Source organism: Xyrauchen texanus, chromosome 13 (genome assembly GCF_025860055.1).
Source record: "Xyrauchen texanus isolate HMW12.3.18 chromosome 13, RBS_HiC_50CHRs, whole genome shotgun sequence".
Lineage (NCBI taxonomy): Eukaryota > Metazoa > Chordata > Actinopteri > Cypriniformes > Catostomidae > Xyrauchen > Xyrauchen texanus.
The window spans coordinates 46,555,459-46,583,024 of record NC_068288.1 but is presented as its reverse complement, the minus strand read 5'-3'; the positions used below and the strand labels follow the sequence as shown (position 1 = coordinate 46,583,024).

Below are 27,566 nucleotides of genomic sequence, written 5' to 3'. Positions count from 1 at the left end.
TCCGAGTCATAACAGCCAGAACACCCACCTCGACAGCGCTCCAGCGGGAAGGGAGGGAGGGATCCAGAGGGGGATGGGGGTTGGGAAGAGAGACGTACAAGAAAAGGCTGGCCAAGACAGAGGAAAGAGAGAGAGACAGAGAGAGAGAGAGAGAGAGAGAGAGAGACAGAGAGAGAGAGAGAGAGGAAAGTTGTAACAGATGAGGGTGTAAAGGAACTCTAACAGCAGTTTTAAACCATTTTATGGGCCTTCTGTCTGTCTGCAACAGTTTAGAATCACACGATAGATAGATAGACAGACAGACAGACGATGACAGATAGACAGACAGACAGACAGATAGACAGACAAAAAGAAAGGCCAAAAGACAGATGGACGGACAGACAGATAGATAGATAGATGAAAGACAGACAGATAGATAGATGATAGACAGACAGACAGAAAGAGTGTTGACAGACAGACAGATAGACAGACAGACAGACAGACAGACAGATAGTTGATAGACAGAGAGCCAGATAAATAGACAGACAGGCAGACAGATAGATGAGAGACAGACAGATAGATGATAGACAGACAGACAGATAAACAGCAGACAGACAGACAGAAAAAAGAAAGGCCAAAAGACAGATGGACGAACAGACCGATAGATGATAGACAGACAGACAGATGATAGACAGACAGACAGACAGACAGACAGACGCTTGCGAGCGATATGTCACTGTCTCCTGCATATTGCGGCACCCTTTCTCGTCCGGCCCACTGAGAAAAGTCCCAGTTCTCCCGATGGCCATTCCGCCTCTGGGGTTATCAATCCATTAAAAAGTTGAATCGAAGTACACGATATGCCGATTCATTAATCGCAAATGCAAATATTTGATGTAAAGGCCCTCTAATAATAATTGAATATGTAATGATTAGATAATATAAACACTGAATGGATAATTTTTGGAGCATCTCACTTTGATTGCGTCACATCTACTCGTTTCTATGCCACTGTGTCAAAAAATGATTTGCCAAGACCGTGATATTAAATGTGAGTGTGTGTGAGTGTGTGTAGGTGTATATCTGGTAACTTGTGTGCTAATGAGTTTCAGGCGCTAAATTGAGATCTCTTATGAAGTCACAGCTGCCCGCCCAATAAATACCACGAGGGAGGTCTTGTCCACACACACACATGTGCTGGGACACAAATGGACACACACCTGTCTAAACCCACAGGGGGTATCACGGGGATGACAGAGGACAAGAACTCTGAAACGACATGTCATTGAAATCAGTTTGTGCCATGTGTGACTGTGTGTCGATTGCATCATTAATAGTGCATCATGGGAGTGGGCGGAGCTGCAGAGCTCTTTTGATTCTCTGATTGGTGGATCTTTCTCTGTTGGATAATGGGTAGTGTGTTCACCATCTGAACTGGAAGAGTAAGACTTAGGCATGGGCGAAATGGGCAGTCGTCCAGGGTGGCATCTTCCGTGATGGGGGGGTTATGAGGCGGCGGCACAAACCCAACCACCCACCCCGGTCAACAACTTTGGGGTCGTGTTGAAGCGGGTTTCTCCCAGGGTGCCAAACAAGCTAGAAACGCTACTGAAAGGAATAGTTCGCCGAAGGAATATGAAAATAAAAGAGCAGCGTGAACATTCTGCTAAACATCTCCTCTTGTGTTCCACTGAAAAGGAATGTCACTTTATGTATCTCCTGTTAAATTGTGTTGATAGTGATAAAACTGTTGTACAAGTGCAGTAAGTCATAGCATTCGCTCGTGTTATTTCTTCCTGCACTGCATGCCACATGTTTACTACAGCTTCTTCCATCAGCAGTGAGGGATTTACATTTGATAAATGTAAGGAATTAGGCTGACGGAGAAGTTTAATGAGTTCAAGTTAAGCTCAGTCGACAGCATTTGTGGCAGAAGTCTTTTATTGTTTTCTTTAAAAAAGCACAAATGTGTGTTCCAGTGGGACACTTACAATAGAAGTCAATGGGGTCCATTTTTGGAGGTTTAAAGTAAAAAATGTGACGCTTCTATAATTACTGGTCTATAATTAGCCAATTCTCCAGGATCAAGCTGTGGCTTCTTAATAAACAGTTTGATAACTGTCATTTTAAAGTTTCTTGAGACATGTCCTAAGGATAGCAAGGAGTTAATCATATTAGGAAGAGGTTCTGAGATTTACAGGGGGTACCTCTTTTAAGAGCTTAGTTGGTATTGGATCTAACATACATGTTGTGGCATTTGATACATTTTGTTAGCTCTTCATGACCTATGACAGCGAAGGATTGAAGTTGCTCGAAAGGAAAATTACGAGTTGTATAATTGTATAAAAGCACTTGCATTAATTCATTAAAACTCATGTATTGTTTGAGTTGTGAAGTTGTTAAAAATCATCATTTTTACAGTCATTTTAGGGTATGTTGACATTGCATCGTCACGGCAACGCAACGAAGTTGTAAAATTGTCTATAAGTTTCCACATAAGTGATTTAATGACAGTAAAATCATGTTAACACACATATTGTTTATGTCTTGTGTCTATACTTTTGAAACGGTGAGTATTTTAATGTTTACAGATTAAACCACATTGACTTCCATTGCAAGTCTTTTTTTTAAGAAAAGGAGGCGTAAGTCAAAATACTGTACATTTTTGGTGGTAATCAACAAATGCTGTCGATCGAGCATAACGTTACATTACTTTTGCACATGCATTTAATTTAATAAAAACTAATTGTGATTTTGGGGTGAACTGTTCCTTTAAGAATCCGAGCTGCTAGTGCAAAGATCTCCCGTGTACTTCAGTTCTGCTCTTAAACAATACAGTTAACGCCAACAACTGTGTCGGTTTCATTTGGTGTTCTGCACGTTGTTTTGGCTCAAACGAGTGTGGCTAATTATCCAGTAACGGGAAAGTAATACGTTCTACTTCAGCTAAAACTTCTTGGTTTCATTCTCTCCAAACATGACTTAATAATGATAACAATGATCTCATGATAGAGGCACACCGACGTAAAACTTGGGCAGCTCTCTCTCTCTTTCTGTCTCTCCAAGATTTGCTCGCTTGTCCCTCCCCCTCCCTCCTCTTCCTGCTGAATGCCACCCATGTTGAGCCGGCGTCAGACACTTGCTCTAACTCTCCCTCTCTCTCTCTCTGAGACTCTGTCTCTCGCCCACTTTCTCTCTGACAGCTGCTTATTACTGGTCAGAGCACAGAAACTCTCCGCATGACTGACCAAACCAGACTCGGGTTACCCCAGAGAGAGAAAGAGAGAATTTAATTTTAGAATAACAACCTAATTCAGAGTAGTTTTATCTCAAAAGGAGTTTTCATCCAACACTGAACAAATCACTTCATTGCGGTCCCAACTCCTTAAGAACGCTAAATAAATTAGCACCTTTCAGAACCCATTAAACAGGATTCCCTCCATATAACGGACACACGTTAAGTACATTTGGGTTTATGACATTCACATAAACATTTACAGCAACAACGATAAAAGAGAGAAAGAGAAATCTTTACACAAAAGAGAACAACAGAGCCACAACAGTGTGACCGAAGAGGCGCAGAGGTTTGGGGGTGAGAGAGACACATTGGATTAGTGTGAGGAGATTAGACCGCTCCAGAAGCGGGAATCAGGGAGACCACTGTCCTGAAACACGTTAGAGAATGTTATGGAGGAGAGATATAGGGCTAAAAACTTGAGACATGGGAAAGGAAAGTGTATGTGTTCAGAGGAGAGAGAGAGAGAGAGAGAGAGAGAGAGCGAGAGAATGAGAGAGCGAGAGAGAGAGAATGAGAGAGAGAGGTATGGAATGTTGGGGATTCCCACTGACTCCTTTTAGTCTTTCCTCAGCTAGAAAACTGAAAGCAGTGGTGCCCCCTAGTGGTCATTAGGATGCGTCACAATCAATCCCTCACTAATGTTCTGCACTTTCTACAGAACATTCTACTAATCTAGAATGTATGTGACTTTCTTTCTTCTGCAGAACACAAATTAAGATTTTAGAAGAATATCTCAGCTCTGTAGGTCCTTACAATGCAAGTGAACGGTGACCATATCTCTGAAGCTCCAAAAATCACATAAAGTCAGAATAAACCAGTGGTTTAATCCATGTCTTCAAAAGTGACATGATAGATGTGTGTGAGAAACAGATCAATATTTAAGTCTGTTATAAAAATAAGTGTAAAGGGAACAATGGAAAGGAGGAGGCGAGAACTGGCTTTTCAATATAAATTTACATTTACATTTACATTTACGCATTTGGCAGACGCTTTTATCCAAAGCGACTTACAGTGCACTCATAACAGGGACAATCCCCCCCGGAGCAACCTGGAGTTAAGTGTCTTGCTCAAGGACACAATGGTGGTGGCTGTGGGGGATCGAACCAGCGACCTTCTGATTACCAGTTATGTGCTTTAGCCCACTACACCACCACCACTCCATATAAATAATAGTTTAATGATAAACTTAAAAGAAGACACAAACACACACATGACGGACATGTCCGCTAATTATCTCTCTCTCCCGCACGATACTCTGTAGTCGACCTTTATACCTCGGAGGCTTGATTAGCCTAATACGGGACCGGGTGTGCAGGATCATGACCCGGCCCCCCTCCGCCCTGCCACATTCCTCCCTCGTTCTCTGTCTGCCGGCAGGTTATCCCCATCTACCTGGACGAGGGAGGGGACAAGGGGAGGGAAACAGAAATAATTCAAATGGGGGGCACTTCCTGTAACAGTGTAGTACCCCCAAAAACTGTCAAATGAGGGAAGAGGGAAAAGGCCAACGCAGAGTGACAGTGAGAGAGAGAGAGAGAGAGAGGAGAGAGAGATGAAAAAAAACTTTTACTCGCCAGTTCTCCGATACGCCGCAGCTTGTTCCTCGGCCACTCCTCCACCCTCTTTCGGACGATCTGAGGCAGTCCTCCAGCCCCTGGTGGACGGAACGCCCCGCCGCGTTCTCGGGGAACAGAAGGGGTCTCCCTCGCCCCTTCTCCAGCTCCAGGCAGTCGCCAGTGAGCCCCTCCCCGGTAGGAGACTCCTGCGCCCCTGGCAGCGGCCCTGACCGCTCCAGGCGGTCGGTTAGGAGCCCCTTCTCCCCTCGCGGTCGCCGGCCATCGTCTTCTTTCAGGCAGCTGGGCTCCTCGTCCCCCGGCAGATGGCCGCGGCTGCTCCGTTGGGGTGGACGGTAGTGGTGAGAACTCTACTACGGCGTATCCCGGGTTTCGGCACCAGTGTAAAGGGAACAATGGAAAGGAGGAGGCGAGAACCGGCTTGACGATATAAATAATAGTTTAATGATAAACTTAAAAGAAGACACAAACACACACATGACGGACATGTCCGTAAACTATCTCTCTCTCCCGCACGACCCTCTGCAGTCGACCTTTATCCCTCAGAGGCTTGATTAGCCTAATACGGGACCAGGTGTGTATGATCACGACCCGGCCCCACCCTCCGCCCTGCCACAATAAGTAATTCAATAATAATTGTATTTATAACCCCAGTGAGCAAGCCGAAGGCGACTGTGGCAAGGAACACAAAACTCTATAAGATGTAAATAACCTTGGGAGGAACCAGACTCACTGTAGGGACCCTCTGACTAACAACATGAATATAAATGACAATATTAGTTATTTATAAAGTTGTGTATCGTCGGCATAACAGTGGAAACTTATTCCATGATTTCTGATAATATCTCCCAGGGGAAGCATATATAAGAATAAAAGCAGAGGCGCTAAAACTGATCCCTGCGGCACTCCATACTTAAATTTAGTTTGGTATGATAATTCCTCTTTTACATTTACATTTACATTTCTGCATTTGGCCGATGCTTTTATCCAAAGTGACTTACAGTGCACTTATTACAGGGACAATCCCCCCGGAGCAACCTGGAGTTAAGTGCCTTACTCAAGGACACAATGGTGGTGACTGTGGGGACCGAACCAGCAACCTTCTGAGTACCAATGTGTTATACAGAGCACTTATTACAGGGAGAATCCCCCCGGAGCAACCTGGAGTTAAGTGTCTTACTCAAGGACACAATGGTGGTGACTGTGGGGATCGAACCAGCGACCTTCTGATTAACAGTTATGTGCTTTAGCCCACTACGCCACCACACAGACAAAGTGGTAAATAGGACCTGAACCATGCTAATGCAAGTCCACTAATGCCAACATAAATCTCCAGCCAATTCAAGAGAATGTCGTGATCTATGGTGTCGAAAGCAGCACTAAGATCTAAAAGCACTAAAAGATAAATGCAGCCGTGATCAGATGATAAGAGCAAGTCATTTGTAACACTGATACAGTAAGTGCAGTCTTTGTACAATGATGGGGCCTAAATCCTGACTAGAATTATTCAAATATACCATTTCTCTGTAGAAATTAACATAGTTGGGAGGACACTAGTTTAGGACACTAGTTGGTCTATAATTAGCCAATTCTCCAGGATCAAGCTGTGGCTTCTTAATAAACAGTTTGATAACTGTCATTTTAAAGTTTCTTGAGACATGTCCTAAAGATAGCAAGGAGTTAATAATATTAGGAAGAGGTTCTGAGATTTACAGGGGGTACCTCTTTTAAGAGCTTAGTTGGTATTGGATCTAACATACATGTTGTGGCATTTGATACATTTTGTTAGCTCTTCATGACCTATAACAGCGAAGGATTGAAGTTGCTCGAAAGGAAAATTATGAGACACTGTTTTCTGAGGTACTGAGCAATATTCCAGTTGTATTTCTGATGATTTCTATTTCATTACTCACAATAGCAAGTCATTACTCTTGTGCTGCGTCAGAATACCTGGTTCAGTTGAGGCTATATTCCTAACCAATTTAGCCAGTGCTGAATAAACACCTACGATTGTTGTGGTTATTTTCTTTGATTTTGCTAAAATATGCTGACCTTGCAGCTTTTAGTGCCTGTCTGTAGCTACAGACACTATCCTTCCATGCACCACGAAATACCTCTAAATTTGTATTCTTCAACTTGCGCTCCAATTTTCCGAGCTGTTCTTTTGAGTGCATGAGTGTGATCATTGTACCATGGTGCGAGGCTTATTTCTTTAATATACAGAAGACTGTATTTATATTTTCTGTTATTACATCAAGTTCTTTTAGACATTTTGGCTTACTGAATAACGGAATTGTCTTAAGTGTTGAAAGAGGGCCCCTGGGTAGCTCAGAGAGTAAAGATGCTGACTACCATTCCTGGAGTCACGAGTTCGATCCAGGGCATGCTAAGTGACTCCAGGTCTCCTGAGCAACCAAATTGGCCTGGTTGTGATTGAGGGTAGAGTCAATTGTGGTCGCTATAATGTGTGGTTCTCGCTCTCTGTGGGGCGCATGGTGAGTTGTATGTGGATGCCGCGGAGAATAGCGTGAAGCATCCACAAGTGCTACGTCTCCACGGTAACACGCTCAACAAGCCACGTGATAAGTGGCTCAGGTGGTAGAGCGGGTCGGCCACTAATCGCAGGGCCTACACGACTCCACATGCCGAAGTGTCCTTGGGCAAGACACTGAACACCAAGTTGCTCCCGTGTATGTATGTATGTATGTATGTATGTATGAGACGCAGTGTAAAACGCTTTGAATACTGTTAAAGCTTAAAAAGGTGCTATATAAGTGCAGACCATTTGCCATAAGATGCGCGGATTGACGGTCTCAGATGTGGAGGCAACTGAGATTCATCCTCTGCCACCCAGATTGAGGCAAGTCACTACGCCACCACGAGGACTTAGAGCACATTGGGAATTGGGTATGCCAAAATTGGGGAGAAAAATATAGTTGAAAGAATAGTACTACCTGAACGATAACATGGTGTAGATTGAGTAACATTAGCCGATCGTGACTGCAGCATACAAGAGACGAGGTGTGATCTGAGATGTCATTGCTCTGCAGAAGAATTTCTATAGTATCAACTCCATATGACAGAATTAAAGAGAGTTGAGAATATTGATACATGCTAATCCCAACGTATCATTTTCATTATCTATGTGAATGTTGAAATCACCAACAATTAAAGCTCTATACCTCAGTAACTACAAGATCTGATAGAAAGTTTGAAAATTTACTAAGGAAATCAGAATATGGCCCGGGTGATCTATATACTGTAGCAAGGGCAAAAGCAAATAAGCATTATTACAGTAGTTCAAAAGACTTAAATGTATATCCTGTCCTCTGAGTAACATCAAAAACTTCATTGTAAATTGTAGCAACACCTCCTCCTCGACCCTTCAGACGAGGCTCATATTTATAACAATAACCTGAGGGAGTAGACTCATTTAAACGAATATATTCATCCGGTTTAAGCAAGGTTTCATTCAAACGGAGCGCATCCAATCTATGACCTGTAATCATTTACTTCACAATTAGTGTTTTGGTTGAAAGAGATCTAATGTCCCTACAAAGCCCTACATTTATATGATGTTTATCTTCATTTTCTTTTCTATTTTTCAAGTTTGACCTTAATAAAATTTGTATTATTTAGTGAAGGGTTTGTGTTTGGTAGTTCGGGGAACAGACACAGTCTCTATATGATATCTAGGTGATACAGTCTATATGTATTGTAGTTTATGTGACCTGTGCGATGTCTCAAGGCAGCTAACAGACATTCGGATTAGCCAGTTTGTCTGCTTCCTGACCTGATCCCCAATTAATCAGATACTATAACTATTAAGACTATGAGCCAAATTACTAGCAGACATTCGGATTAGCCAGTTTGTCTGCTTCCTGACCTGATCACCAGTTAATCAGATACTATCACTATTAAGACTATGAGCCAAATTACTAGCAGACATTCGGATTAGCCAGTTTGTCTGCTTCCTGACCTGATCCCCAATTAGTCAGATACTATCACTATTAAGACTATGAGCCAAATTACTAGAGAGGAGAGCGGCACCTTCCCTTAATGGTTTCTACCCCATAAACTCTTCCAATTGTCTATAAAATCCAGACGCTCTGGCACCCGAAATGCATTTTACAATAGTGGCTAAAGTCTATAATTCGATGTTACTTACTGTAGAATCACCAATAGCAAGGGCTCTTTCAACATGATTCTCAGTGGGTGCATCACTGAGTGGGGAGAATCGATTGGAAACCCTAACAGGAAGGGGACAGTGGTGTCGCTTTGCTGAGCAAGTATGCCACCGAGATATCACCCAAACGCCCTGCTGCAGAAGCCGGAGAGCCAGAACCAAAGTGTGTGTGTTGCTCACTGTACCCCCCGCAAACAGCATCTACCAGCTTTCTCAGTGACCTTCACTAGCGTTCGGATGCATGTCTCTAACTCATTAAACTTCTCCGTCAGCCTAATTCGTTACATTTATCACATGTAAATCCATCACTGCTGATGGAAGAAGCTGTAGTAAACATGTGGCATGCAATGCAGGAAGAAATAACATGAGCGAATGCTATGACTTACAGCACTCGTTTGTTGTTGTTGTTATGGTTGTTCTTGAGTGGCAAGTGTTTGCGATCGATGTGGTTCCTGATCAGCAGATGTTTGAGATTGATGCAATAATACATTTAAAACCTAGCGGAGAAAACAAATGCACGAGATGTAGACAAGCATTAAAAAAAGAGAGAAATGGTGCGCGCTGTAAAATACACACAATAAAATTATGAACATATAAGAATAAGCAATGCTAAACAGGCTAGCAAGCTACAAACACAGACTCGTGCAGCGTGCCGGCTGCCACCGGAACAGGAAGTATTTCAGATTTGATGAGAATTCAAATTTTTGGGTGGATTATCCCCATTTTACTTTCTGTCCAATTTAATGATGGAAGTTGGGAGTCAAAAAATGATTTTACTTACTCTTACGTTGCTTCTTTCTAATGTGGAATGCAAAAGGAGATGTTAGGCAGCATGTTAATCTCAGTCACCATTAACTTTCATTGTATGGAAAAAAAACATGATATGATAGTGAATGGTGGCTGAGGATAAGATGCTGCCTAACATCTCCTTTTGTGTTCCGTGGAAGAAAGAAAGTCATGTAGGTTTGGGACAACATGAGGGTGAGTAAAAGATGACAGAATTATCATGCATTCAAAAACAGCCCCTATTTACTCTCATGTGATTCTAACAATTTGTCTTCAATATTTTTCAACAAAATGTTATAGATGCTCTGCCTCAGAAACAACTTTTCTTTACTGATGACATCATCAAGCCCTCTTAATTTTCATCCCCCTCCTCTACAACCACGTCCTAGTATGTAACACCCATTTTTCATGATACAATAAGTTCCCGATCAAGCCAAGTCCCGCCCAAAATTCCATTCTCATTAAATATTCAGTTTCACTTGTGAGTGTATCACATTATGGACACAGTTATAAATGCATTCAAACTGATGCATGTAATCTATAAATGTGTGTGTGTGTGTGTGTGTGTGTGTGTGTGTGTGTGTGTGTGTGTGTGTGTGTGTGTGTGTGTGTGTGTGTGTAGACTGGCTCCAACAGTGCGATCCCTGTACAGTGAAGTGTCATCAGTGTGTGTGGCGCTCCCCAGTGATCAACCGCAGGATAGCAGAGAGATGTATAACCCTTCTATGACCCCTGGAGCCTGTATGGACCCCTACATGCGGCCGCCACATGCACCCCCACCACACAGCATGATGGGACACCGTGGAATGCTCCCGCCAGAGGGTGAGTGCATATACATGTTGACCTCATCCATTTTGACTTTACTGACTGTCAAAATTTGGTCAAACATATATTAAGTCTGGCGTCTGTACTGATTAAAGTGTGTTCAACAATAACAATATTGTTATGGTTATATGGTGTTCAGGTGGCAGTGGCGCCCCCTACTGTAACCAGAGCATGATGACGTCTCATCACAATCTCTCACTTAACCAGACAGGATTAGAGCACATGGGCAGAGGAGATGGTGAGGCACTACAGTGCGGGTTTTCAATCACTTTCATATCATTTTTGCTCTGGCCATTCCATGACAATGTCCCTTTAACAACCTCTCCTCTATGTACATTAAATGGTCAGTTCACCCAGAAATGAAATTTCTCTCATCATTTACTCACCCTCATGCTGTCCCAGATGTGTGACTTACTTTCTTCACCAGAGCACAAATGAAGGTTTTTAGAAGAATATTTCAGCTCTGTAGGTCCTTACAATGCAAGTGAATGGTGACTAGAACTTTGAAGCTCCAAAAAGCACATAAAGGCAGCATAAAAGTAATCCAGTGGTTTAATCCATGTCTTCTGAAGTGATGTGATAAATGGTCTGCACTTATATACGCTTTGTTAAACTGCGTCTCAGTCACCCATTCATACACACATTCATACACCAATGATGGCAGAGCTGCATGCAAGGCGCTAGCCTGCCATTGGGAGCAACTTGGGGTTTAGTGTTTAGTGTAGTCAAAATTGAAGTCCTTTTTTACTATAAATTCTTCTCTGCCCAGTAGGTGGCGATATACACGTAGACTGCGAATCGCCAAAAACAGAAGAAGAATGTGAAAGTGAAAGTGGAGATTTATGGTAAAAAAGGACTTTTAATATTGATCTTTTTCTCACCCACACCTATCATATCACTTCTGAAGACACCTTAGACTGCGAATCGCCAAAAACAAAGAAGAATGTGAAAGTGAAAGTGAAGATTTATGGTAAATAAGGACTTAAATATTTATCTTTTTTCTCACCCACACCTATCATATCACTTCTGAAGACATGGATTAAACCACTGGAGTCTTATGGATTACTCCTATACTGCCTTTATGTGCTTTTTGGAGCTTCAAAATTTCAGTCACCAAATTCACTTACAGTGAGTGTACCAACAGACTTCATTTTTAGGTGAACTATCCCAAGAACTGCTGTCCACATAGTATATGATATTTAAATGATATTTTAAAACACAAAAACATTAAAATAAGGTACTTATTACAGATTACTTAAATAGGTTACATAAAATACTTCAATAACTTGTCTTTGTCACTGTGTCTGCGACAGCCTCTTGTTTCTCTACGCCTCGCTCCATGCTGAAGTTGAGTAAGAAGCGCGCTCTGTCCATCTCACCCCTGTCTGATGCCAGTGTGGACCTGCAGACGGTTATACGCACGTCTCCCAACTCGCTGGTGGCGTTTGTCAACTCTCGCTGTGGACAAAACGCTGCCAGCTCGTACGGGCATCTGTCTTTGGGCACCATGAGGTAAATATATGTCTTTCGCACAAGTCTGTACCGCTACATTACGCCGTGACAGCATCTCTAAGGATGAATCTCATGAAAACATGTCCAGGTAACATTTCAGTCCAAAATCAAAATAATAAAAAAAATATTGAACTACATTTTGGCTAAAACGAATAAAGGCATTTGCATTGAGAGATTATTGTCGTGACAATTCGAGCGTTTTTGTCCCATTACTGTAATTCTAATGACTGTACACTCAATCCACTTATTTTAAGATTTACGCATTTCAATTTATAACAAAAGTGCATCAAATTTAACCGAGTTGTCTTTAATAAAATAGAATTAAACTAATTATTTAAAAAAAATAAAAAAATCCCTATATATATGTGTGTGTGTGTGTGTGTGTGTGTGTGTGTGTTTACTATGTATATGTGTGTGTGTGTGTGTGTGTGTACTATGTATATGTGTGTGTGTACTATGTATATGTGTGTGTGTGTGTGTGTGTACTATGTATATGTGTGTGTGTGTGTGTGTGTGTGTGTACTGTATATATGTGTGTGTACTATGTATATGTGTGTGTGTGTGTGTGTACTGTATATATGTGTGTGTACTATGTATATGTATGTGTGTGTACTGTATATGTGTGTGTACTGTATATGTATGTGTGTGTACTGTATATGTGTGTGTGTGTGTGTGTGTGTGTGTGTACTGTATATGTGTGTGTGTACTATGTGTATGTGTGTGTACTATGTATATGTTTATATATATATATATATATATATACATACTTTATATGTGTGTGTATACCATGAATATGTGTGTGTGTGTATATATATATATACACTCTATACATGTGTACTATGTATATGTGTGTGTGTGTGTGTGTGTGTGTGTGTAAATATATACAATATATGTGTGTGTGTGTGTTTGTGTACAATGTATATGTGTGTGTGTGTGTGTGTGTGCGTACTATACGTGTGTGTACATACTATGTGTGTGTGTGTGTGTGTGTGTACAATGTATATATGTGTGTGTGTGTGCGTGCGTACTATGTGTGTGTGTGTGTGTGTGTGTGTGTGTGTACAATACATATGTGTGTGTTTGTGTACTATATGTGTGTGTACATACTATATGTGTGTGTACAATGTATATGTGTGTGTGTACTATATGTGTGTGTACAATGTATATGTGTGTGTGTATACTATATGTGTGTGTACAATGTATATGTGTGTGTGTATACTATATGTGTGTGTGTACAATGTATATGTGTGTGTGTATACTATATGTGTGTGTGTGTGTGAGTACTATATGTGTGTGTACATACTATGTGTGTGTGTTTACAGTGTATATGTGTGTGTGTGTGTGTGTGTGTGCGTGCATACTATATGCGTGTGTGTGTGTGTGTACTATGTATATGTGTGTTTATATATATATATATATATATATATATATATATATATATATATATACATATACTATATATATAGTTTACCATTTTTTTTAAACATTCCACAATTTTATTTGATAGATGGGACAAATCTTAAAAATACACTAAAATATTTAATTTTAAAATGTCAATATAAAATGTATCTATTTTTTATTAAAGTAAGAATGTATATATTTTTTTAATAATTTAAATATTTTTTTCACATTCCAGTAATGATAATAAAAATGTGCTCATTTGTAATGAAAATAATGTCACAGTGCAAAATAAATACAATATAATTTCTTATTTCTTCTTTTAATTCTGGGGTGAACCAGTTTGAGCTGGACATGTTCTTGGGTGGTCTCATGAGATGAACTCCTGTAAAGTCCAACATACATCTCAAAACCCCCACAATCCCTTTCACATCCCTTCCTTGTGATTGCAGTCCATCATTGGGGTACTCAAACTCCATGAACTACCCATCCAGAGCTCAGGGGAGCATGTACAGCACTCCACTAGGTCACCCCTCTCCATCCTGTCATGGACCTCCACCTCGCCTGCCGCCCCACAACACAAGACTGCACGCCCCCCCAAAACACACACATGTAAGAGCTCTCCCGCGGCACTCTCTCATACAGAATTCAGTGTAGAGTTAACTCAATGTGTTTGTACCTTCAGCTGAAGACAGAACCGGTTCTGGGCAGTGTGATGGACAGAATCAACATTAAGAACCTGGAGGAGCATTCAGAGGGAGACGTGGCGAGTCCATCTTCAACTGGGACGCAGGTGATGTGCGTTAAAATGAACTCTGTGATGGGATGCAATGTGATAAAGAAGATCGTTCATCACAAAATAATTGGAAGAAAACGCGTCGTTCTGTTCAGCTCACGGGCTACTCGCAAAAACACAACCGGAGTGGACAGATTCACGAGTAAATGACTCACAAGTTACCGATTTGAATCAGTCTGAATACATTTTCATTAAATGACTCTCTGAATCGGTCAAGAGAGGTTGAATTGACTCACTGAACTGATGTTATGACGCAACAGCAGTATTGTATACGTAACATTCAACTTATATCACTATCATTACTTACAGGTTAAAAACTAAAAACATTTGCAACAGGAATTAAAGTGTACTGTATATATGTGTGTGTGTGTGTGTGTGTGTGTGTGTGTGTGTGTGTGTGTGTGTGTACTGTACGTGTGTACACATGTACACACATGTCAGTATACACGTGTGTGTGTGTATATATACACTATATACACTCACCTAAAGGATTATTAGGAACACCTGTTCAATTTCTCATTAATGCAATTATCTAATCAACCAATCACATGGCAGTTGCTTCAATGCATTTAGGGGTGTGGTCCTGGTCAAGACAATCTCCTGAACTCCAAACTGAATGTCAGAATGGGAAAGAAAGGTGATTTAAGCAATTTTGAGCGTGGCATGGTTGTTGGTGCCAGACGGGCCGGTCTGAGTATTTCACAATCTGCTCAGTTACTGGGATTTTCACGCACAACCATTTCTAGGGTTTACAAAGAATGGTGTGAAAAGGGAAAAACATCCAGTATGCGGCAGTCCTGTGGGCGAAAATGCCTTGTTGATGCTAGAGGTCAGAGGAGAATGGGTCGACTGATTCAAGCTGATAGAAGAGCAACTTTGCCTGAAATAACCACTCGTTACAACCGAGGTATGCAGCAAAGCATTTGTGAAGCCACAACACGCACAACCTTGAGGCGGATGGGCTACAACAGCAGAAGACCCCACCGGGTGCCACTCATCTCCACTACAAATAGGAAAAAGAGGCTACAATTTGCAAGAGCTCACCAAAATTGGACAGTTGAAGACTGGAAAAATGTTGCCTGGTCTGATGAGTCTCTATTTCTGTTGAGACATTCAGATGGTAGAGTCAGAATTTGGCGTAAACAGAATGAGAACATGGATCCATCATGCCTTGTTACCACTGTGCAGGCTGGTGGTGGTGGTGTAATGGTGTGGGGGATGTTTTCTTGGCACACTTTAGGCCCCTTAGTGCCAATTGGGCATCGTTTAAATGCCACGGCCTACCTGAGCATTGTTTCTGACCATGTCCATCCCTTTATGGCCACCATGTACCCATCCTCTGATGGCTACTTCCAGCAGGATAATGCACCATGTCACAAAGCTCGAATCATTTCAAATTGGTTTCTTGAACATGACAATGAGTTCACTGTACTAAAATGGCCCCCACAGTCACCAGATCTCAACCCAATAGAGCATCTTTGGGATGTGGTGGAACGGGAGCTTCGTGCCCTGGATGTGCATCCCACAAATCTCCATCAACTGCAAGATGCTATCCTATCAATATGGGCCAACATTTCTAAAGAATGCTTTCAGCACCTTGTTGAATCAATGCCACGTAGAATTAAGGCAGTTCTGAAGGTGAAAGGGGGTCAAACACAGTATTAGTATGTGTTCCTAATAATCCTTTAGGTGAGTGTAGTGTGTGTGAGTGTGAGTGTGTGTATAAGTGTGTGTGTACTATGTATATAGTGTGTGTGTGTGTGTGTGTGTGTGTGTGTGTATACAGTCCATAAAAATTGGAACACTGAAGGAGAGAGTGACAACCACCAAGAACACCCTGGCAACTGCATAGCAACGTGCTAAAAACAGAGTTAAAACAACTTAACAACAGCACTGTAGCAACCTGACAACCACCTAGAACACCCTGGTAACTGCATAGCAATGTGCTAAAAACAGAGTTAAAACAACTTAACAACAGCTTAGCAACAACCTGACAACCACCATTGAACACCATGGCAACTGCATAGCAACGTGCTAAAAACCGGGTTAAAACAACTTAACAACAGCATAGCAACAACCTGACAACCACCTAGAAACCCTGGCAACTGCATAGCAATGTGCTTAAAACAGAGGTAAAACAACTTAACAGCTTAGCAACAACCTGACAACCACCTAGAACACCCTGGCAACTGCATAGCAATGTGCTAAAAACAGAGGTAAAACAACTTAACAACAGCATAGCAACAACCTGACAACCACATACTGTAGCAATGCGCTACAATTCACAGCAGATCACCTTGACAACTGCATAGCATGCCCTAGCAACCGTACAGAAAACCCTAGTAAACACATACTGTAGCATAAATACGCTACAAAGCAAATATAACCTTAGCAACCACCAGAAAACTAGTTTTGCTTAGGCAAAGACCTTTCACATCTTCATAAAATATCAAAATAAATATTGTTGCACATTTTCATGAGTGCTGGTAATTATTCATTAACATAATATCTTGATTAAATGTAAAATGTGAACGCATGATTGACTTTTATATGAACAGGTCTCGTGGAAAGGCGGGAGACTGATCGCACATAACTTAAAAGCAACAGCTTTCATAATGTTTAAGTCTAAACTTATCAAATTAATTAGTCAAAAAAAAATTAAAAAGTAAACTTACACGAGCAGTTTCTTCTACCCCAGTAGAGATGACGGAACACAAATCTGACACTTGCTTGTGACTTTGAATCAGATTCATGATTCGCAAAATGAATCATTCAGACGCTTTTTGAATCTTTATGTTCAGTTCAAAAGAATCAAATGTAAAAGATTCTAATCAAATGATTCTTTCAACGAATCATACATCACAATCTTCGATCTGCACGCATTTTTGCACTACAGCTGTTATTTTTTGGGGGGTTTTACCATGTCGCAAAAGTAACGAAAGGGTCTGGAGAAATTTATCGGAGTAAAAGTATAAATTTCCTCTTCAAAATGTAGAGAAGTAAAAGTCCAAAGAATCATTTATACTCAAGTACAAATATTGAAAAATATACTTAAGTAAAGTAACAATGTATTTGTACTTCATTACTATACACCTCTGTGTGTGTGTGTGTGTGTGTGCGCGCGGCGTGCGTGTGCGTGCACTCGTGTGTGCGCGCGTGTGTGTGTGTGCGTGTGTGCGTACGTGCGTGCGCGCGGCGTGTGTGTATTGGCTCAACAGGGGCAGCAGAAACAATTCTTTAAGAAATACTGACATGAATTATTACATTGAAATTGTTTCTTTTTACTTAAAAACAACAACAATGTAATGATTAATCATTCCCATCTTTTTTGCAATAGCTTTCACCTGTCAGCCATGTTGACATTTTTTTTGTTTTGTTTTTTTAAATAAAAAAACATAAAAAGATAAAGCCATATAAAATCATAGGTAAGGGTCAAAGGTCATCACTTATGGTGGTTTGGATGTTCCACTGTAATCATGCATCAAAGGGTTAATCTTGGAAATCCTGTTAGAGCCTCGTCTCATCCTTCCATCTCTCCGCTTTTCTTCTCTCAACTATCCTGTACGATAAAAAGGCAAAACCTTGTCAATTAACGAAAATTGTGCTGTGTTCTTCAGGACCCTCTTCTGGGTCTGCTAGAGGGCAGAGATGATCTCGATAAAGAGGAGAAACCAGAACCAGAGGCCATTTATGAGACCAACTGCTACTGGGAGAACTGCAGCAAAGAGTTCGACACGCAGGAACAACTTGTGCATGTGAGAGATTTACTTAAATAATCATTTCAAATAATTGTCACAACACCTCCGCAAGCCCCGCCCCCCCACCCCTCCCACGCAAAATATTCTTATTTTCATCTTTTGAGTTTGAGCCATATTAGTCGTCACCCAATGATAATTAAGGATTCAATTTAACCCCAAACTTCTAGGAACGATGTCATGCTCAGACACATTGTATCACTGAATCCATGTCCTTTGTTGTGCTGTCTTTGATGAGCCGTTACTCTGAATTTCCTGTTGTGCAGCACATCAATAACGAGCACATCCACGGCGAGAAGAAGGAGTTTGTGTGCCATTGGAAGGAATGTTCTCGAGAACAGCGGCCGTTCAAAGCGCAGTACATGCTCGTCGTCCATATGCGCAGACACACTGGGGAGAAACCTCACAAGTGCACTGTGAGTATATTCTTAGTGAGACTTCCTGTGTTTGTGAGTGATATCCACTACCCAAGCTCAAACAAATGTTTATGTTTGTGTATCAGTTTGAAGGCTGTAATAAAGCTTACTCACGTCTGGAGAACCTGAAGACTCATCTGCGCTCACATACGGGAGAGAAACCATACGTCTGTGAGCACGAGGGCTGCAACAAGGCTTTCTCCAACGCGTCAGACCGAGCCAAGCATCAGAACCGAACACACTCCAATGAGGTATAAACAGATTCCCAAACATGTGCACAAACAGACACACCTTTATTAGAACAGAAATATTTATGCTTAACCTTTAAACTCCAGTCACTTTTCATATTTGCATGTTCTGCATGCACGTTGTATTTTATAAAGTGTTACTAGTTTGTTAATCCAACTTTTGAGGCTGATCAATAAATGTGCGTTCAGTTTTTAATGAATTGCACTAGTTAAAATAATTATTGAACAACAGCATCAAGTGTAACATTTAAATAAATTCCATACCTAATACCCATTTGTATTTTAACACATAAAAGTAGTTGACACTAGTGATGGGTCGTTCATGAACGATTCGTTCATTTTGAATGAAACTTTTATATGACTCAACAGAACGAGTATTCTCAGAGAGTGATTTGTTTATTTTGTCGTGGCCGTGCATGCTCAGAATCCATGAACCACCTAGAACACCCTGGCAACTGCATAGCAACATGCTAAAAACAGAGTTAAAACAACTGAACAACAGCACTGTAGCAACCTGACAACCACCAAGAACACCCTGGCAACTGCATAGCAATGTGCTAAAAACAGAGTTAAAACAACTGAACAACAGCACTGTAGCAACCTGACAACCACCAAGAACACCCTGGCAACTGCATAGCAACGTGCTAAAAAAACAGAGTTAAAACAACTTAACAACAGCACTGTTGCAACCTGACAACCACATAGAATACCCTGGCAAATGCATAGCAATGTGCTAAAAACAGAGTTAAAACAACGTAACAACAGCATAGCAACAACTTGACAACCACCTAGAACACCCTGGCAACTGCATAGCAATGTGCTAAAAACAGAGTTAAAACAACTTAACAACAGCATAGCAACAATTGACAACTACCTAGAACACCCTGGCAAATGCATAGCAATGTGCTAAAAACAGAGTTAAAACAACTGAACAACAGCACTGTAGCAACCTGACAACCACCAAGAACACCCTGGCAACTGCATAGCAATGTGCTAAAAACAGAGTTAAAACAACTTAACAACAGCTTAGCAACAACCTGACAACCACTTAGAACACCCTGGTAACTGTATAGCACATGCTAAAAACAGAGTCAAAACAACTTAACAACAGCATAGCAACAACCTGACAACCACCTAGAACACCCTGGCACCTGCATAGCAACGTGCTAAAAACAGAGTTAAAACAACGTAACAACAGCATAGCAACAACTTGACAACCACCTAGAACACCCTGGCAACTGCATAGCAATGTGCTAAAAACAGAGTTAAAACAACTTAACAACAGCTTAGCTACAACCTGACAACCACCTAGAACACCCTGTCAACTGCATAGCAACGTGCTATAAACAGAGTTAAAACAACTTAACAACAGCTTAGCAACACCCTGACAACCACCTAGAAACCCTGGCAACTGCATAGCAATGTGCTAAAAACAGAGTTAAAACAACTGAACAACAGCACTGTAGCAACCTGACAACCACCAAGAACACCCTGGCAACTGCATAGCAATGTGCTAAAAACAGAGTTAAAACAACTTAACAACAGCATAGCAACAATTGACAACCACCTAGAACACCCTGGCAAATGCATAGCAATGTGCTAAAAACAGAGTTAAAACAACTTAACAACAGCTTAGCAACAACCTGACAACCACTTAGAACACCCTGGTAACTGTATAGCACATGCTAAAAACAGAGTTAAAACAACTTAACAACAGCATAGCAACAACCTGACAACCACCTAGAACACCCTGGCACCAACATAGCAACGTGCTAAAAACAGAGTTAAAACAACGTAACAACAGCATAGCAACAACTTGACAACCACCTAGAACACCCTGGCAACTGCATAGCAATGTGCTAAAAACAGAGTTAAAACAACTTAACGACAGCTTAGCAACAACCTGACAACCACCTAGAACACCCTGGCAACTGCATAGCAACGTGCTAAAAACAGAGTTAAAACAACTTAACAACAGCTTAGCAACAACCTGACAACCACCTAGAAACCCTGGCAACTGCATAGCAACGTGCTAGAAACAGAGTTAAAACAACTTAACAACACCATAGCAAACACCTGCTCGTGTTTTGTTCATTTGACACGTGACGGCTGTATAGGTTCCCATTAGGATCGGTACAGGAAACACGATTAGTTGTAGAGCTGCATAGACTCTTTATAGGAAATTAGTTCATACTGCCAACCTTCCTTAAATACAAGTGTAACGGTATAAGGACGGGCAAGGAAGAGGCGGGAACCGGCTGAACAGTAAACCTAAAGTTTAATAAGAAACTCAACATAAACATACATAAACAATACATACATAAACACGGCTCGTCTTTATCCCCCTCCCAGCTGATTAGCCTGATTCAGAGCCGGCCTTGTGTCCTCACGGCCCAGCCTCGCCCTCCTCCATGCCACACTCCTCCATCACTCAACTCAGGCCGGGCCCGGCATGACGCACTCCCCTCACCTCCCTTCCCTTCCTGGAGCAGGTCTTCCCCGCCTTTCTGGAGCCCTGGAAGAGATGAGGGGAGGGAAAGGGGAGAGGGACAGAGTGAGGCGGAGCGACAGAAAGAGAGAGAAAACTTGTCGCTGGTTCCCAGACATGCTGTCCCCAGGTCCTCAACCGCTCCTCTGCCCTCTGGTGGACGACAGCGAGTCCTCTGGACCCTAGTGGCCGTCTCCCTGGCGGATGGTGCATCCCTCCTCCCTCCCGGGTTTCGGCACCTCTGTACCAGTTAATGACTGGCAAGGAGGAGACGGGAACTGGCTGAACAGCCAACGTTATGTTTAATCAGAAACTCAACATAAAACAAACATAAACATAAGGACACACATGCAGCGCGGTCGTGTGCATCTCTCTCTCTCTCTCGAACTGGAGCCTCCGGCTCCCCTTTATCTCACTCTCCCGCTGATCAGCTGATTCAGCGTCGGCCATGCACGGCCCGGCCACGCCCTCCTCCTTGTCACAACATGCAGTTAGTTTGATTGCATTTTTGCCTTTACAGTTTCGCGTTTTGCGTTCTGGTCTCAAATTTTAGCTTCTTTATCACTTGCAATGTATAACTTTGTGGCTGTTTCTGTCATGATGGTTATTTTCCATAACATTGAATCTGGTAATATTATAGTGTTTATTTATATCAACAAACATGTGACATTATTTTGTGAAATTCAATTGAATTCACCACTTGACCAGAGCTATAAACATTCTTATCTTTAGTAGTTTAAAATAATCAAATTTAGCACTTTCTAAACGTTTGACTACAGCTTTCAATAACATGCCAACCACCCTCTCCTATTTCTGGCCACTAGAAACCGTACGTCTGTAAGATTCCTGGGTGTACAAAGCGCTACACCGATCCGAGCTCTCTTAGGAAGCACGTGAAGACGGTACACGGACCTGAAGCTCACATCACTAAAAAGCACCGGGGAGACACCGGGCCACGACCCCCAGGCTCCAGCCTGACCGCTGCAGGTCAAGAGCTGCTGATCGAGAAAGAAGAGCGAAGCAGAGAAGACTGCAAACTACTCGCTCCAGAAAACACACTGGTATGACATCTGTGAGCTCTTCCGTTCACTTTGCACTTCACTCTCTGTTTGTTTACCATCATTTCATTAGAGGCACACTGCTATAGATATTCACTTGTAGATTAGTGAAGCCTGTTAGTTAGAGTTCCATTCTGTCCCCTTACACTTTATCCCCAATTTTCCTCTAGAAATCTCAGCCAAGCCCTGGTGGCCAGTCGTCCTGCAGTAGTGAGCGTTCTCCACTTGGCAGTGCTAACAACAACGACAGTGGTGTTGAGATGAACCTGAATGCAGCGGGTAGTCTTGAGGACCTGACAACGCAAGAGGAGAGCAGGAACACTGGTCTGTCAGAGTCAAGTGGTGGTGTTGGGTCGGGGGGAATGTGCATGTCTGTACAGGCCTTGAAGAGGCTGGAGAACTTAAAGATTGACAAACTGAAACAGATTCGCCGGCCAACGTCACCCGGGCGGAGTACAGGGAATAAACTACCAGCCCTCTCAGGTAAAAAGACACTCAAGACCAGATAAAATCCTTGCATAAACGAGACATTTTATCTGTAATTGCATTTCTGGGATTACCTCATTAGAGCATGCTATAAAATACCTATTCTTAATCAGTATTTTGGTCTAAACATCCCTAAAGCAAGATATACTGTATTTTCTCAAGGAGCCAAATTGCCAAAGACCTTATCTTTAATGTTAGTGTTTTGATCAGCTTAGTTTTGTACTCTTTTCCGGACCGGGAGAGGTGATGGCATTTGACCCTAATCAAGGATAGGGATTTTGTAGGGAAAGTGTAATTTTCAGGATTACCAATCTTCAGTCTCTTCTCTTTTCAGCCTCAGGAGAGATCATAGCCATGTGTGCGCCCTCGCCTTTGCTCTCCAACCGTCGTGTCATGGAGCTTTCTGCCCCAGAGCTGGGTGGAGTTGGCGGGATGGGTATGTCATGCCCACCAAACGATCGGCGTGGCAGTGGCACCAGCAGCCTCAGTTCAGCCTACACAGTGAGCCGTCGTTCATCCATGGTCTCTCCCTATCTATCGAGTAGACGCTCCAGTGACGTGTCTCAGGTGGGTCAGGGTGGTCACTGCCAGTCTGTGATGGGTAATGATGTGCTTGGTGGACCACTGTCTCCTCAGAACAGCCAAAGAGTTGGACCATGCCAGAATGCAGTTGGGTTGCCAGGTCTACCGAATCTCACCCCTGCACAGCAGTACAGTCTAAAGGCTAAATATGCAGCTGCAACCGGTGGCCCACCACCCACCCCTTTACCCAACATGGACCAACCTGGCACCCCCGGCAGACATGTCAGATTCTTGAGAGAATGCCATGGCCAGCCCCTTCCTCCATTCCTGCAGCAAGGGGGCGCAAGAAGGCATAGTGCCAATACTGAGTACGGCACAGGAGTGATCTACCCACATCAGGCACCGGGAAACAACGCAAGACGTGCCAGTGACCCAGTACACTCAGGCAGTGACCCACAGGGCTTACCCAAAGTGCAACGCTTCAACAGTTTGAGTAACGTGTCCCTCATGAGTCGTCGCAATGCACTGCAGCAGTGCGGGTCGGATGCTGCTCTCAGCAGGCATTTGTACTCACCGCGCCCACCGAGCATTACTGAAAATGTCATGATGGAAGCCATGGCCATGGACTCTCACGGGAACGCTGCAGAAAGCAACATGACACCGGGTGGAGACCAAGCCTACATGGGTTACCAACAATCTCAGCACCACTCTCACAATGCTAGCCAGCTCTCTCCTGGACAAGAAGTCTTGGGAAGCATGGATCAAGTCTACCAGACTCAGATGGAAGGCCATTACCAGGCCCAGACTGACATTGCAAACAGTCTTCTACAGCAGGCAGAGTACAGCATGAGCACCTGTCAACTCAGCCCATCTGGTCCACATTATCCCAGCCAGGGGCAGCCGAGTGATGGGTCAGGGCCCTGGGGACAGAACGGCCAGCTCCATAGCCCCCAGACTGGCTTGCAATACCAGGGTGGAGTCATGCAAGGGCAGCACTACCCTCAACAGGGTGTATACAATCCTACCTCTGACCCACAGAGAGTTACGATAAAACCAGAGCAATTCCATCCCTCCATGGGAGCGTCAAGCTCCTGCCAGAATACCAAAACTCTACACCAGCATCGCCATACGGGGAATATGCTGGGTTATCCACCACAGTCACAAGTCCAAGGCTTAATGGGAAGATCTTCCACTGCTAACTGTGAATTCCATCATGGCCAGATGGGAACACAAGCCAGTCTTCAGCAGCAAAGCCAAACCGGATCATTCCCCAACAGTGGAGGTGTAAGTCTCGGCTCACTGACAGAGAGCCGCAGGTCACAGACACCGATGCATCAGATGAAGGAGATGATGGTGAGGAACTACGTGCAGTCACAGCAGGCTTTATTGTGGGAACAGCAACAGGAACTATCTGGGAAGACAGACGGCTTGGACTTGGGGGGACAAACAGCGATGATGCAGCACAGCCCTCAAAATCAACAAGCCAACCAGATGCTTTATCACGGCAACACTTACCAAGGTTACCTAAATCAGAGCGTGATGAGCCCACCACACAATCGAGTTCCCAGTTCAGTGCCAGTTAAGGACCATTCCTGCTATGGCCAGGACATGGTGCCACGACCACCTCAAGGGCGGAAGCCGCTGAGTCGCCAGAACAGCCTTTATAGCTTGGGCAGCCCACCTCAACTCAGTCCCGTCCACTCTACCGCCAGTCCTAGAAGAGCGGTACGATTACCACCAGTTCAACAACAACTGCAGTATTCAGAAAACTTTGCCAATAACAACAATCCCATGTACTACACAGGTCAGATTCACATGCATCATGACATAGAAAAGACTCTGGAACCCCAGGATGATCCATGTCTGGCCCAGCAACACCTGACCAGGATGGACCCTGGTGAAAAACCTTCTTCGATGGTCTACTCCGACCCCGCGCCAATGTCTAATGCCTTAGAACACCTGGACTTGGAGAATGCTCAGATTGACTTTGCTTCCATTATCGATGACCCTGAGCCTTCATCTTACAGTCCAATAAATCCACCGATGGGACACCACCCATGCTCCTCTCAGACATCCTCCCGTCTCACCACACCCCAGACCTCTATCACTCTGCCTAGCGGCCTCTCCAATATGGCAATCGGTGACATGACCTCTATTTTAACATCTCTTGCTGGGGAGAACAAATATTTGAACACTCTGTCTTAAAGAGTTTGTTGATATAATTGGAGAAGGTCCTAATAGTCCATTTTTAATGGGCCAAATTAAGCCAAGTGGACTCTGACACTAAATGCTCCTGAGATGCCATCATGACACCAAAGGTTCCTGGAGTCTCCCTCTATATGACGATGTGCTGTGCAATGCTGCAGGGGTTGAATGGTTCTGCTTGTGCCCTTCACGGTCTCTCGCAGATGTTGTGTTTGGTGTAAAAGTTTTAATTGTATAAAATATGTTTCTAAGCATTACCACAAAGGTCTAATTACTATAGAGTGTAACAGTGCCTGCCCTCTTTTCAGCCGTCTTGGTTCTGGAAGTGTTTTTCCATTAATTTCTTTCTTTGGGATTTCATAAAATCCTTTCTAAGAGTTGTAAGCCATGAACCAACCAGCTCAGGTGAATCACAACATTACAAACATTGATTTAAAAACAAAAAAGTGTTTGAAAATCAGCTAACAAGACAAAAGGTACAAGACTGTGTCCTTAATGTTTTTAACAAGGCAATGACTATAATCCCATGAAGCACTGTGAATTACGTAACTGAATAAAAGGGACAGTTCACCCAAAAATGACAATTCCCTCATCATTTACTCACCCTCATGCCAACCCAGATGTGTATGACTTTCTTTCTTCAGTAGAAGAAGAATGTGAATCACCAAAAACTCAAGAGGAAGAATGTGTGGGGGTCTGGGTAGCTCAGTGAGTATTGGCGCCGACTATCACCCCCTAGATTCGCGAGTTTGAATCCAGGGCGTGCTGAGTGACTCCAGTCAGGTCTCCTAAGCAACCAAATTTGTCCGGTTGCTAGGGAGGGTAGAGTCACATGGGGTAACCTCCTGGTGGTTACGTTTAGGGGTTGTTGCTATCAATGGGGCGTGTGGTAAATTGTGCGTGGAGTAGCATGAGCCTCAACATGCTGTGAGTCTCCTAAGCAACCAAATTGGCCCGGTTGCTAGGGAGGGTAGAGTCACATGGGGTAACCTCCTTGTGGTGGTGATTAGTGGTTCTCGCTCTCAATGGGGCGTGTGGTGAGTTGTGTGTGGATCATGGAGAGTAGTATGAGCCTCCACATGCTGTGAGTCTCCTAAGCAACCAAATTGGCCCGGTTGCTAGGGAGGGTAGAGTCATATGGGGTAACCTCCTCGTGGTTACGTTTAGGGGTTTTCGTTCTCAATGGGGCGCGTGGTAAATTGTGCATGGATTGCGGAGAGTAGCATGAATCTCCACATGCTGTGAGTCTCCTAAGCAACCAAATTGGCCCGGTTGCTAGGGAGGGTAGAGTCACATGGGGTAACCTCTTCGTGGTGGTGATTAGTGGTTCTCGCTCTCAATGGGGCGTGTTGTGAGTTGTGTGTGGATCGTGGAGAGTAGCATGAGCCTCCACATGCTGTGAGTCTCCTAAGCAATCAAATTGGTCCGGTTGCTAGGGAGGGTAGAGTCATATGGGGTAACCTCCTTGTGGTGGTGATTAGTGGTTCTCGCTCTCAATGGTGTGTGTGGTGAGTTGTGTGTGGATCGTGGAGAGTAGCATGAGCCTCCACATGCTGTGAGTCTCCGCGGTGTCATGCACAACAAGTCACGTGATAAGATGCGCCGATTGACGGTCTCAGAAGCGGGGGCAACTGAGATTCATCCTCCGCCACCCGGATTGAGGCGAGTAACCGCGCCACCACGAGGACCTACAAAGTAGTGTGAATTGGGCGTTCCAAATTGGGGAGAAAGGGGGATACAAAAAAAGAGGAAGAATGTGAAAGTGATCTGTTTCTCGCCCACACAAATCATACGGGTTCTGAAGATACTCATTAAACTACTGGATTACTTTTATGCTGGTTTATGGAATTTTGGAGCCTCAAAACTATAGCACCCATTCACTTGCATTGTATGGACCAAAAGAGCTGAGACATTCATCTAAAAATCATAATTTGCTTTCTGCAGAAGAAAGAAAGTCATACACATCTGGGGTGACATAAGGGTAAATAAATAATGAGAGAATGGTCATTTTTGGGTGAACTGTCCCTTTAAAAA

At 43.1% G+C, this 27,566-nt stretch overlaps 1 protein-coding gene across 1 annotated transcript in view; it reads left to right on the top strand.

Moving 5' to 3' along the window:
* LOC127653540 (zinc finger protein GLI1-like) overlaps nt 1-27,378 on the top strand; it is a 90,086-nt gene extending 62,708 nt beyond the window's left edge. Inside the window, exons 2-12 of the mRNA XM_052140238.1 lie at nt 10,446-10,645; nt 10,788-10,886; nt 11,962-12,160; nt 14,011-14,170; nt 14,244-14,351; nt 17,972-18,109; nt 18,376-18,525; nt 18,612-18,776; nt 22,086-22,322; nt 22,490-22,802; nt 23,140-27,378. Coding sequence (XP_051996198.1) covers nt 10,446-10,645; nt 10,788-10,886; nt 11,962-12,160; nt 14,011-14,170; nt 14,244-14,351; nt 17,972-18,109; nt 18,376-18,525; nt 18,612-18,776; nt 22,086-22,322; nt 22,490-22,802; nt 23,140-25,532 — 4,162 coding nt within the window. The 3' untranslated portion in view covers nt 25,533-27,378. The remainder of the gene's footprint in view (nt 1-10,445; nt 10,646-10,787; nt 10,887-11,961; nt 12,161-14,010; nt 14,171-14,243; nt 14,352-17,971; nt 18,110-18,375; nt 18,526-18,611; nt 18,777-22,085; nt 22,323-22,489; nt 22,803-23,139) is intronic.
* The last annotated feature ends 188 nt before the right edge of the window (nt 27,379-27,566 follow it).